This window comes from Penicillium expansum (genome assembly GCF_000769745.1).
Source record: "Penicillium expansum strain MD-8 chromosome Unknown contig313, whole genome shotgun sequence".
In the NCBI taxonomy this organism is placed as follows: Eukaryota; Fungi; Ascomycota; class Eurotiomycetes; order Eurotiales; family Aspergillaceae; genus Penicillium; species Penicillium expansum.
In genome coordinates this window covers 239,451-252,563 of record NW_015971264.1, presented here as the reverse complement: position 1 = coordinate 252,563, position 13,113 = coordinate 239,451, and the positions used below count along the sequence as shown (strand labels likewise).

The following is a 13,113-nucleotide window of genomic DNA, read 5'->3' as shown; positions in this document are numbered from 1 at the left end:
TGCAATCCGGGAGTGTAACTGAGATTCGAAGAGAGAATCGTCTCGATGGCGAAGGGGAAGGATCTCTCATTGGCATTAATATGGGGAAATAGAAATTTCAGTCTGTGCCGCGCAGAATGGGGTATGTTGCTGAACGACTTGGTCACGGCCCATACCTGGGGTCTTGGTGTGATCGGCCGCCCTCGGTCAATACACGGCTCGCCATTCTTTGGCCATAATGTACTTGGCAAACTCGTCGAAATAGCACATGTGGCCATAGTAAAAAAGTAATTGATAAGATTGTCAACGATGGAGCACTTTCACTGCCATGAATCTATATATATAGCTTCAAAGGAATTGGGAAACAAAGTGACAAACAGAGGTCTAACGAACTAGCTAAACAAACGATGTTCCAGTGCAATAGTATGCCGAGTAGCGTACTAAACTTACTTGTTGGGTTGCTAAAAGTTCCGAATTAATTCCACAACGTTGATCAAATAAATGAGCACAATAATGATGAAAAAGGTCTGGTAACAACCAAAACAATTGTTATTTGTAGATAGTGAGACCTACACAAAACCAGTATTGGATGCATAAACACCACTACACATGACATCCAGTAAAAGCAGGTTCTAGAGGCTGTATGTGCTGTTGTTGCACGTGAGTAACAAAAGGTGGACCAATCACAAAAAGCGATGTATACTCATCATGACTTCACTCGGGGTCGTGGCAAGGGTTAGGTCCGGAGCATATATAAATCCAAGTGAGCGAGCTCAGTTTTACCTTAAATACCCATTATCTTTACGAATTTAAGTAAAACAAGTGTAACTACCTCCGAACTCAAGAAACACACTGTGAGTATATAAACTTCTTGATAGAATGCCGACTTATACCCTCCACTTCTCACATCAATTCATTATTTAAGAGCGTCTTCTTGCTCTCCATGTCGACTGTCTTACTAATAACCTCATACGTAGGTCAAACTAACCGCAGTATCAAAATGAGCAGCGATAGTAGCCCCAATCGCCAAACCACCGCGGTGGCTGGCGGCAGCAGTGCCAAACCGACCCCCGCTAACAATGTCGGTGGTGGAGAAGGATGGGGCGACAGGCTCTGGCTAGGTGGCAAAGAAGAAGGATTGGGTCACGCAGCGGTACGTGTTTTAGTGTTGCCAGTGCATCGTCACAGCATACGTCAATTCGGCCTGATTCTCATATCGCAGGCTACTAATCCCCGATCAACGATGGGTGACTTCCTCGCTTTGCAGGATCAAAAGACACGTGGGCAGAATAAGTTCATTCAGCGTGAGAACTTGGTTGATTCGAATGTTAAACCTATAAACGCCGAAGGAGACCCGACTTGCGCCACTGAAGATCATAGTTTTATGACCCGGAAGGCCGGTGACCCAGATACTTATCCTGGATGGGGTACATTTAAGAACTTTTTCGGCATGTGAGTTCCCTCCTTGTCCCTAAAATAATTTAAACATGATTGATTTTGACAGAATCCAATCTGTTTTAGAGGATAATATAGGTTATCCCTCCCTGTGAGATGAAGCTATGGACGTTCTTGCCGAACGCGTCTCAAGGATGTAAAAGTTGAAATTGTAATATAGTACATAAACCAGATCTTGTGATATTATAGAACCCACTTTCATCGACCGCGAGAAATAATCCCTAGAGAGATGATTTGATGACCTGGAGTTTTTCAAGTTCACCCAACGCGCATCCAACCGCATCAACTGCCATTCCATATCCAGCCTGGAATCCCGTCCCTCCAGCGCCGTAATTGTGAACAACAAGGCCCTTTCGTTCTGAATCATCGACCTGCACGACTTCACTGGCAACTCGGGCACCTCCTTCTCGTGATGGGCGCAAGCCTGCAAATGCTGCTAGGATCTCTATGTCGGGGGACTCGAGCTCCGGTAACATTGCCTTGGTCCGGGATAATATAGACTCGGTTTCATCTCCCAGTGTATCAGGCAAGCTATAACAATTAGACCTTCAAGCACATAGGAAATATGACAAAAGGAATGCCTTCAATAGATTTTACTCACCTGACTCCCTTCTGCATATATCCACCGAGAATGACATTACCCTTCGAGTGGGGTCGTGGGATGATGTATGTCTCATAATCCTTGCCGTGTCTCATTACATTTTGGTTGATGTGCGTTGCCTTGGCAAGCAGAATTTGGCCTCTAGTGGGGTAGCACTTAGGATCCTCGACTCCCTTCAGGGTACGAGCAGCATTGCCGGTGCAGTTAAAGACTATCTTTGTGTCCTTGCTGAGGAAGCCGGAGGTGACATCCGAGACCTTTTTGCGAGTGACGCGAACTCCGTACTGCTGCTTGAGTCTTTGAAGAAGATAGCGTATATGCATCGGGGCGTTGAGGGTTACTGTGGTGAACTTGACACCACATGCAACACCTTCTGGTAGGTCCTTTTGAGGCATCTCTTTATACTGTGGGTTTTCCATATCAGCTACCTAAATGGGAGCATATCAACGATGACTTCTTGGCAATCGACTCACATCCTTCAGATAACTAGCCATGGAATTGAGCTTTGTGCGCGATGGCATTTCATCCCAATACTCGGTAGAGGGGGTTTCCCGGACAAATGCCTTCATCCCATCTTGCGCGGCAAGTTTGAGGAGATGCTTGTACCCGAGTTGATCCCATCGCAAGGCATTCTTATCGCTTGCAGAAAGAGCAGAGAAATTGGCGCCAGCCCTAGATCGCGTTAGTGTTATTGAAAGCGAATAAGGTATCTACAGGTACCATTACGGACGAGCAGACTTACCAAGGGGAAGTATAGTTGATGGATGTATCACCAGGGAGGTGCTCAGCTATGATGGTTGTTTGACTGGCGTAGCCTTGCTCAGCAAGGACCAGGGCAACATTCAGACCAATGATGCCAGCACTTCAAAGCAGAATATTAGCATGTGTCAGTTGTGTAAAGTCCTTTTTGTGAATACATACCCAATAATTACTACAGATTCGTTCTTCATTGTGACTAGATCAGTTTTCAAAAACACAATCCGTCTATGTCTGGGCGTCCTTTAATTTAAACAAAAAGCAACCGGAACTTGTCAGTTTTTAGGGAGACCTCGTTGACTCATTTAATTTCATATTGCTTATCTGGTGTCCAGCTTTCAAGTTCTATCAATTCATATGGGATTAACGAGTCAACAAACGCCTATCTCGGCCATAGATTGGGGGCCACTCCGATTGGCGGCATTCAACTACGGGGCCATGCGGGGGATACACTGCCTTGTGAGAGGCTCCGTAATTCTCCCATTAGATCGATATCATTGGTTGATTTTAGCCATGGCCTCTTAATCCTTAACCGCGTCCCACTTGCGGCGCGAGCCTACGAGATCCCAAACAAGCCATATTCGAAGCTCGAAGTTCGGACTACGCCCTTATCCCCATGAAGGCCATATGAACCAGTGCCAGTCTTTTTGGATTTATGCAGAATAATGAAGCGGAATCTTCCCGATATCATCATGCATCGCTTCAAGGCGCTTCGCTAGTCGCCCTGGGCATTTTCGTCCGTCCTTCCATCCCGAATTGACTCGTTTTTTGTCCAGGGAATATCAGCGAGTCATGTATGTCTCGTCTTTGAGCCTTTACATAAGTCACTGGGAAAGTATTGCCAACAATGGCAAGATGGAGTGATGCCATTGGAGATTTCCAAAAAAAAAAACTACTTTGTTCGCCGCGGCAAGAGGACATCGATCTTCTATACGGCCGGTGGTAGGTGCGTCTTTAAATTGAATATCTTATATATAAATAACACTGAATTTCCGGAACACTCAAAAAGGAAGACTTTATCCCTATTAACTTTGGCTTTGAAAGCACCCTCTCCAAGTTTAATGGGGAAGAAAAGAGGATGTTTATTAGCTTCGTCAGCCGGATGATCAAATGGAAACCCGAAGAGCGAAGTACGGCGAAGGGGCTACTGCGGGATCCATGGCTTCACAACGATTATCCACAAACATGAGGCTGTCCTATAAAACATACCGAGAAGGTTTTACCAAAAGGGATATTTAAAAGTGCATAGTGGGTGGACGCGACAATAAATGGAGATTTGTAGAAGCCAAAAGTTAGGGAGCTATCTATTCAAACAAAACATCTACTTGCGCGTGTGATATAGACAAATGGTCCCAAGAATAATAGGTAAAAGTTGATTGATTATATAGGCTATTTAATTGAACAGAAGACTTCTATACTTCGCTGTGTTTACCATGATCAGCAACGTGTGTAACATGTTGCCCGCTTCCTTCAACTGGAACTCCTTCGACGAGTCCCGAGTCAATAGGATCAAGGGAGTCACTGTTTCTGAAGCAAATGTAAAACAGACATCCCGCCACAAAGCCCACAATTGCGAGAGAGGCATACATCCAAAGAATATACGGATCTTGCGACACAGGGCTTAGGCCAATGCAGATCGCTGCCGCAATGCCGATCATGAGCCAGAATAGTGCCGAGATAAAAGATCGCAGGCTAAAGTAAGTTGTGGTTAGTTTGAGTTGTATCATAGATCATAGGGGCGGTGGACTTACTTTTTCGGCGCATGTGTGAAGGCAAGTTCCAAGCCAGTAACAATAACGAACGCTTCGGAGAATGCGACAAAGATATACGCTGGAGCTTGAATCCATACGTGTATGCTCTTTGCTGGGGATGTATAAATGTAATGCTGTAGCACACTGGAGTAGATCATGGAGATCGAGACAAGAAGGAAGCCGGCGAAGATCCGGCGGACTGGGCTAAAGTTGATCTTAAACTTGCGAAGGACTGGGTACACGCCCACTGGAGATACATTTGTTAGCATATGCTTTCTTTGATATCATCATATTAATACTCACAGTCAAGAAGTGGGATAAAAATACACAAGGCGATCGGGTCGAGGTTTTGCAGGAGATCGTTTGGCGTTCCGTGTAACGCCATTTCTCCGGCCTGTGAGATAAGATTGTTCCAAATCTGAACCCAGCAAACAAAATAGAATGGGAAGAATATGAACATCTATAATATGGGTAAGTATAAATCAGTGAGAGAGTGTTGAGCTTCGACTTACTCTGCAGCTTCTAAAGCCTCGGCGGACGTCTGTGACGTATTGATCTGTGTAGCGCGGTGAAGATGCAAATGGATACTTGCTTAATCGACCTGAGGCCTCTAGAGCGGATGGCTTTGCGTCTTCGAAATGCTTCTCCTGTCGGACAATGTTCAAGACCTTGCATGCATCTATAATAGCAGACCCCTGGGGAGGAACCTTAACATATCGCTTCTGGCCGGACAAGAACACGATAGCCGAGAGAATGATTGCGCTGGAATATGTTAGTTGGTGTAACGGTATGTGATTTCATCCCAACTTACATCAATGGGATCAAATATGCAAGCCAGAAAGAGTGCTTTGCCTCAACATTGACTGTAATCAAGGGGGAAAGTGCGCCAACATTGACGACCCAGTAGAACCACATGAAAAGTCGCTGCACGGTCAATTCAGGATCAACAACCACACGCTCCCCTGATTTGAGCGTCTTCAAAACGGGCTCTGCATTCTGGTATTGCTCGGCGCACATGGGAGTCACGTTGGCCTTGATTCCTCCTGTTCCCAGGCCAATGATAACCATTGCAGCAACCAACCCTCCGAAACCAGCATCGCTCTTAAGACCAGCTGGTGTCGCAGTGGCAACCAGGACTGTCAACCCGACCATGTAAATTCCCAGAGAGATTGTGATGGCTTTGAATTTCCCGACATATTGATCTGGTGGACTATTAGCAACAATGCTGCAAGATCACAATAGAAGGTGTATTACCTGCAACAATCGCGCCGATAATAGTAGAGGCATAAGCCCAAAATTTAAAGAAGTTTCCAAGGGCCGATGCGGTTGCTTGTCCTCTGCCTAGTGCACCAGGGAGACCGGAACCAGGATCATAAGGATTACTAAATAAAGTAAAAGGTTAGAATCCGAAAATATTCAATGATTTCCGAAACAACGTACTTGATATAATTTTGCATGGGACCACTCAGGCCAAAATAAGTGAACCGTTCGCCAAGCTAATATGTGGATGTTAGTGGACGAGCTTGGGCATCCACACGTGGCGGGTGGGGTAACGTACCTCGACGACAAGGATTAGTAGTGCGACACGTGGAAATTTGTCAGGAATACGGCGGAGTCCAGCATGGATACCAGTAGGAGACTGGTCAACTTTGTCCAGTTCGTCTTCTGCATAGTCTCTCCGGTTATCGACTGAGACAGAATCCATCTTGGCGAAACAAGATGTAAATATATTAAGTGGTGCGTCAAGCAATATGTGAGAAGAAAAAAACTTCTCTATCCCATGTCAAATCAGAGGGACGGCGTTTTAATTTAACCAACTCGGCCAGTGGAAGGTTCGATATCGGGAATGAATCCGGGGTGCGTGGCCCACATGGGACCCGCAGATAGGAAGACCCCCCACCCGGACGCCTATCGCTTAGATCGGAGCCGATAATGAGGCCGATGCCGCCAACCAGAACCCTGCATTATATCCAAGGCATATCGAAGGGTAGGTGACTAAATTTATCAACATTGTCACTTTTTTTTTTAAATTAATTTAGATCTTCGCTTAAGATTGGCCATTTAGCATCTTTCTACCTTCACAATTTCTCTTTATCGCAAAGTTAATTGTTGCTTTGACACGTAACAATGGCCACTACACAAACAACAGTCGTGGTAGAAGAGAAGAAGGGACGCTTGTCTATACCAGACAAGCTCTTGAATGGGTTGGATCCTGAATGGGTAGAGCTATGGGAGAAGCATGGCAGCTCCATGGTGAGAGCTGACGAGCTATCTCTTGAAGAATATCGCAAGAGCCCCGCCACATACAGCTTCACCTACCCAACATGCCCTGGTAAGCAAGGTTCATGAGCTTCGCTCATTGTGTTTGGGTCTTAAACAATTACTGACTATGATCAAGGTCCGTCTGTTTTCCATGTTGAGGACATAGAGATCCCCGTCACTCAGCCAGCTGGGAAGATCATGATCAGGGTCTATACGCCCCAAGGCCCAGGGCCATTCCCTGTTCATTTGAACTTCCATGGAGGTACGCACCTCATGTCACCGTAATTCCGCTCTCTATAATTGACATTCTAACACATCTTCGTTGACTCTAGGTGGATGGGTCCTTGGAAATCTCAACTCTGAAGCTGCTTGGTGCAGGCACATGTGCAACAAAGCGCAAATTAAAGTGATTGATGTTGACTATCGACTAGCTCCGGAGTTTCCCTATCCTACCAGCATCTACGATTCATGGGATGCTGTGAAATGGGTACGTACAAGATTTAATACCATTTGAGGTTTACTTCATTAACACGAGATATTTGGACAGACAATCGCCAATGCCTCTAGTATCAATGTTGATCCATCAAGTGTTTCCATCGGAGGTCTTTCCGCTGGAGGTCAAATGACTGCAGTAATGGCGCATTTCGCCCGCGACGAGGGCATTGATCTGAAACTTCAGTTGATCATAGTTCCAGCCACAGACATGCGTTATTGTCTAAGAACCCAAGAGCTAAATGACACCACTTGTCCATATGAAAGTGTCTTGCTATACCATGATGCCCCATGGGGACCACTAGGCAGAGAGCAGTGGTTCCTAAAGTATTGGCTCGGCGATGATGACGGTAAGTCTTTACTTGCCTCGTTCTCATTTGCAATATGTACTAATAAATTTCTAGCTACCCAAGAAAGAATCTTGACAAAAGAGTGGATCTGCACACCTGTGCTTGCTCCTTCATTCAAAAACCTTGCGAAAGCACACATCATCACAGCGGAGTTTGATCTCGAGCGAGATGAAGGAGAGTATTATGGTCAGCTTATGCAAAGGGCTGGAAATGAGGTCACAATGAAGAGATACCCCGGCGTGCCACATGCATTTGGGCACTTCAATCACCCTGAAAGGGGACTCTCGCAGAGCTTTGTGTATATCGAAGATACCAGTCGGCTCCTTCGGCAAGTGCACTTCGGCAAGAGCGTGAAGTAATGGAAAGTATGTATAGAAAAACAAATGACTACTGAAATCTCGTGTCCTTGGATGGACGATGATGCTAGGATATATTCCTCCGGAGTAGATCTGGTCTGTTGGTTTTTTCGCGGCGGCTTTTGCCAATGTCGCACATACAGGGTTCCTTGGGACTCCCAGCTTCGTTCGTCTCTAATTTCTCATATTTTTCTCGAATGCAATAGAATGGTTCGAGGAATTTTATGACAAACCTTTTCCTTCCCGAGTTCGGCCCGGGAGATGCGGGGACAAGGTTATCGCCACGATAACCCTAAATTTTTAATTATTATTAGTCACCACCACGTCCTGCCCCGGTGAACATGCGCTGGGAATGAATTTGTTTGTCATAAGGGCGGCCTTGTATGTAGTTATTTGCCTCAGGTGAACGATATAGCCTTGTTATTTTAGCTGGTCGTTCGGCCCACGAGTCAAGGAAAAGAGTAAAGTGAGAGGAAATATTCGCTTTTGTATGCCAATCTCGCATCAACCCCCTCTTAGAACTAGTGCATTATGATCCAATTACAATCATACTAGACAAAAACTTGAACGGACCTCCATAAATGATGAATAGTCAGAGGACCTTAAAGGCAGCACATAGTCACGTGCCATGTGACATGTGGGGCGACCGGCATTAGGGCCATCTCTGTGGACATCCTATCTCTTGAACTCCCGGGGTTTGGCGACTAATAAATGCATTGATGACAATTTTCTCAATTCAAGGATGTCAGGCAGAGCCCGTAGGTACATGAGTAAGCGAAACCGCGCCTGTGATTCCTGTCGGGCCAGGAAGGCAGCTTGTCGCATTGATCGAGCACCTCCCTGTTATCTTTGCACGCTTTATGGGAAAGAATGTACATTCCTACAGCCAACCTCAAGGCCACGCCAGCCTTTCCCCGAAGTGATCAGCCCACAGACCCCTCAACAAGCTGAGATAAATTCACGCCCAGAGCAGCAGGAAATTTCACCAGTTGGTGACTCAGTCAACTACGATATCCTGATGTCAATTGATAATGATAGGGTAGATCATCCAGTTGCCACTGTGCCTGAAGGGTTTCACGATTTCTTCGAGGGAGCCGGAGTATCATTACCGGGTGACTTCGGAGATGGCACATGGCCGTCTGGATTTAGTCCAGGGAGCTTTGTCTATCCATCCCCTGGCCTGCCAGGGACTGGTCATTCGGAGGATGGAGGGTCATTACAGCCTAGCTCCCTGCCATTGCCTGTGCAGGAGACTGGCTCATCGATTTGCCTTGATACTCAAGGTGTAATGACACCTCAATTGCTCGGCAGTAGTGGCGATATGGACCCTTTGTTGATGAGTCGTTATCAATACGACACGTCTGGGGCATTTCATTTCAAAAATCTCAATATCCAATCCGTATCCTCGGGCACCGACCCGACCCAGTTCTTACTATCAAAGCCATCTATATTTGCTGCCAGCAGGCAGGAAAACGGATGCGAGAACGTTTCAGCTCTTGAATTACGACAGGAACTCGAATCTTTGGTCCCTGGAGATATCGGTCTCAGACTAATTAACTTGTTTGAGAGGATCGTGGCACCGGATTACCCAATACTTGGTCCACCGGGCCAATTAAATCCCAGCACGAGCCCGCCATATCTCCTTGCGAGCGTGTACCTAATAGTCGAGCCATTCACTAAATTTGACGAAAGACTATGCATTGATCTCGCATATGATAAGCCATCAAGTGTGGCACTATACGAGATTATCAACAAAGCGCTTCCACATGAGCTACATGCACCGAAGCTTTGTATTGTACAAACAATGCTTCTTTTAGCCATTCGGCCTTATCCAAACCCAATCGTATTGGATAGTGGCTTCAAATGGTCCCAACTCGCCACTCTTATTGCTTGCGCTCACACCCTTGGACTACACCTGGATCCAAAGTCATGGCGAATACCTCCGTGGCAAATTGCCCAGCGACGTTGCCTGTCATATTTCATTTATTCGACAGACAAGTGGCTTGCATTGAGCCTTGGTCGACCACCTTTACTGCATTATGATAACTGGCTCGTGACAAGTCCTAGCCAAGAGGATCGTCCGGTCAGTGGGCTTGACCTTCCAGCCTGGATGAACATTATAAAGCGAGCTGAACTTGACGCTCTGCTTGATCGTGTTCTAACCCAACTATAGTAAGTCGATCCGCAGATCCATTATCTCGCCGTTACCCGCAACTTACCAATGTTAGCTCTCCTCGTGCTACTAATAACATATCTACCGATTATGAAAAGACCATCGCATTGACTGGTCCACTGCTTGAAGATCTCTTCTCGTGGCACAGACCGGTATCAGCACCACCTACCAATTTCCGATCATCAAGCCAAGGCAAACCAATTGGACTAGAGAGAACACTCGAAATGAACTACCATTATATTCATCTGAGTATTTGCAGGGCTATTTTGAGACCATTCCTGCAGCCAACCGTCGAAAACTTGAATGAGGCCAATTATATACAGGCGCGTGAGCAAGCCAGAATCCGAGCGGAAACCTGCATTTCGGCAGCGGCGGAGTTTATTCACGAGCTACGCCCAGAGGACCTTGAGACTCTATGGCCAGCCTGGAGTGCGACTGCATTCTCGTCCATCTGTTTCCAAATCCTTCACATGGCTGTCAGCTCATTTGATAGGAGCGATGCAGATAAATGGGTCACTTGTCTGCACAAAGTGCGCCGGGATATGCGGTTGAAAGCTGATGTTCTGCCTTGCCTCCATCTTGGTCTGCTACGGATTGACTCCATATTTTGGAAGGGAATTGATAATGTGTTGCATTTAGAAGAGCATGTCCAACAAGCGTTCACGTCGGGTTCAAGTATTGGGCGGCCTCTTGGGATAAATGATCCAGCAAAGTGACCATGTGTTGCATTTATATGTACTATTAGACTCCGATGATGAAGCTAGAGGCAGTTTTGTATGAACAACCTCCTAGGTCCATCGATTGTAAAGTTGTTTGTGACAGCACTAAGTTTGGCCTTCAATGTCACAGTTCCTAATGTTTTATGTGAAAATGCGCAAGAAAGAACTAAAGCTGGGCTTTTTACAAGTCTCTTAGGAGGTCTGAAAATGCTAAGTATTGCAATTGTGATTATTATATTCAAATGTAAACTACTCGACTTTGGTATCCTTCCCACGGAATCGACTTCGAATGGCCACCACTTTCCCCAGTATCCGGCCTTTCAAAGTCTGTGTTCCAAGAGCGACAGCCTCATCTAGGGAGACAACTCGTCGAACTAGGATATTGAAGATAGTTCCGAATGCAAGGGCAATAACGGTACTAGTGAGAATGATCACATTGTATGGCATGCTGAAATCCGGGGTGGGGAGTTGAAGCAGTAGACTCGTAGAACGGATGTAGATCGGCGCATTGTGGGCCTTATCTAAGACCCGAATTACTGCAGGTGCAACGTTGAACCCTCGATTGGCATCCGGTGGGTACTCGGTGTACCGAAGAATGGCTTTCTCGAAATCGTAAGTCAATGTGACGGTTGATGCGGCGGGGACAGACAGCGCCAGTTCTAATTGTGTTCCACGCTCGCGATCAATGGCGGGCCGGTAGTACGTCTCTTTGACGATGTCAGAGGCTGGAACCTCGCGCAGGACTCCATCCTGCCCTGTGATTGTGGCGTGCAAAGTATGTATATAGGGTCGGAGGAACCACGGAAGAGACTCAAAGTAGATAAAATCAACTGCGCTGGTGTTGGATGGATTGCCAAAGATAATGCGCATTCCACCGCGCTCCTGGCCGTGGCCAACGATTGTTCGCTCCGCATGCAAAACAGGCTCGTCCAAAGGAACTTCAGTGTTCACTGGCTGCTCTGGAATCGAAAGATCGAAGGACACCGATGGCGCCAATTTGAAACAGCGCGTAAAGCCATCGTCTTTCTTGATTTCATTGGCCTCCTCAGATATGAAGACACCTCGTTCATGAGGCACCCGAAGGCAGACGCTTTGATCGCTAGAGCCATCGAAATCTGTAAGAGGACAAACACCATTGAGGCTCCGCCCAAAGACTTCGGTAAGACTCCACGCCTTGTTGTTGGTATTCTCCAGCGGGTAACAGGTATCATCTGAATTGTAAGGTTTGGAAGTGTCACAAACCAGCTGCTCATTAGGCACAGGCCGAGGAATTGGGTTCGCTAAATCTATATTAGCAATCTTGAGCCAGAGTAAACAGGTGGAAAATACGCACAGCGAGAGCGCTTTGACCTGTCAATATCCAAGACCATGTCCACGGTTTGCTCGATCTGAACGACACATTCTCCGTCTGCAGAACAGACCGGCTGGATATCCACTGACATACTCTGCCATGCGGCATCGAACAATTTGTGCCCGTCAAATAGTGAGGAGATTCCAGCTTTGCCTTTGCAAGGAAGCAGCTTTAAGAAAGGAGTCAAATTCTCTGTGCAAACTACCTCTCCGGGAAGCGTTCCATGCAATAGATGCAGTTGATCGGCAGCTGAGTGGTCCCCAGCCGGTTCAAAAGAAACCACAGGTCGAGTAGTTCGGGTCGAGTCCACAAAGTTCAGGGATGCGCAGAACAAACCAGAGAGTGACTGCGTCAGGGTGATCCATTTGGCAAAAGCCCTAAGTAAGTCAGCGTCGCGTGCCTCCCATGACATATTTTGAGTGAGGAGCATACTCTTCATCTCCCGGCGCATCAATCCACGCCCAAAGCTCAACGCCAGTGCCTCCTTCTTTACTGCCGTTCCATGGTCGTGGTCCCCAGCTTTCAGCGTCCCATCGTCCCGTAGTGAATCGAAGGTGTAATTCTTTTGTATGAGCATGTTGAAGAATTTGACCAAGGGCGCGAGGCAAATATCTAAAATGCTGTTGGTCGAATGATTGTTGTGATGTATTGCTTCGGAAGTTAAAAGAAGCTAGTAAGGAGGACTGCGGGAGAGGTTGTAGGAGGAGGTGCTCGTGATAGTCCGACGACGCAAAGGCAGAGGAGCTCCATAATGAGAGAATAAGCGCGATGAAAGGAAGTGAGAATAGTGAAAGGACCCTCATGATATCATGCTTGCCAGAGCTCGGTCTTCGTCCATGCGGGTATCACAGGTCAATTGGCAGGGGGT

At 46.6% G+C, this 13,113-nt stretch overlaps 5 protein-coding genes across 5 annotated transcripts; 2 read left to right on the top strand and 3 right to left on the bottom strand.

Annotated features, from left to right (window-relative positions):
• Window positions 1–979: 979 nt before the first annotated feature.
• On the top strand, window positions 980–1,529 carry PEX2_092680 (uncharacterized protein; the record flags this gene model as incomplete). Its single annotated transcript, XM_016746538.1, has 3 exons — window positions 980–1,132; window positions 1,202–1,431; window positions 1,484–1,529. The coding sequence occupies 3 exons, from the start codon at window positions 980–982 to the stop codon at window positions 1,527–1,529; spliced, it is 429 nt and encodes a 142-aa protein (XP_016600254.1).
• Window positions 1,530–1,655: 126 nt separating this feature from the next.
• Window positions 1,656–2,985, bottom strand: PEX2_092670 (FAD-dependent oxidoreductase; the record flags this gene model as incomplete). Its single annotated transcript, XM_016746537.1, has 5 exons — window positions 1,656–1,965; window positions 2,036–2,463; window positions 2,509–2,707; window positions 2,778–2,897; window positions 2,957–2,985. The coding sequence occupies 5 exons, from the start codon at window positions 2,983–2,985 to the stop codon at window positions 1,656–1,658; spliced, it is 1,086 nt and encodes a 361-aa protein (XP_016600253.1).
• Window positions 2,986–4,203: 1,218 nt separating this feature from the next.
• PEX2_092660 (Major facilitator superfamily domain, general substrate transporter) lies at window positions 4,204–6,247 on the bottom strand (the record flags this gene model as incomplete). The annotated part of the gene is made up of 8 exons (XM_016746536.1): window positions 4,204–4,483; window positions 4,543–4,789; window positions 4,846–5,002; window positions 5,055–5,304; window positions 5,354–5,744; window positions 5,797–5,924; window positions 5,983–6,038; window positions 6,101–6,247. 8 exons carry the CDS (start codon window positions 6,245–6,247, stop codon window positions 4,204–4,206), a joined length of 1,656 nt encoding a protein of 551 aa, XP_016600252.1.
• A 422-nt stretch (window positions 6,248–6,669) lies between these two features.
• Window positions 6,670–8,005, top strand: PEX2_092650 (alpha/beta hydrolase; the record flags this gene model as incomplete). Its single annotated transcript, XM_016746535.1, has 5 exons — window positions 6,670–6,874; window positions 6,941–7,066; window positions 7,137–7,291; window positions 7,352–7,646; window positions 7,701–8,005. The coding sequence occupies 5 exons, from the start codon at window positions 6,670–6,672 to the stop codon at window positions 8,003–8,005; spliced, it is 1,086 nt and encodes a 361-aa protein (XP_016600251.1).
• A 3,138-nt stretch (window positions 8,006–11,143) lies between these two features.
• On the bottom strand, window positions 11,144–12,822 carry gpi16 (GPI-anchored transamidase subunit GPI16; the record flags this gene model as incomplete). Its single annotated transcript, XM_016746534.1, has 2 exons — window positions 11,144–12,174; window positions 12,228–12,822. 2 exons carry the CDS (start codon window positions 12,820–12,822, stop codon window positions 11,144–11,146), a joined length of 1,626 nt encoding a protein of 541 aa, XP_016600250.1.
• Window positions 12,823–13,113: the final 291 nt, after the last annotated feature.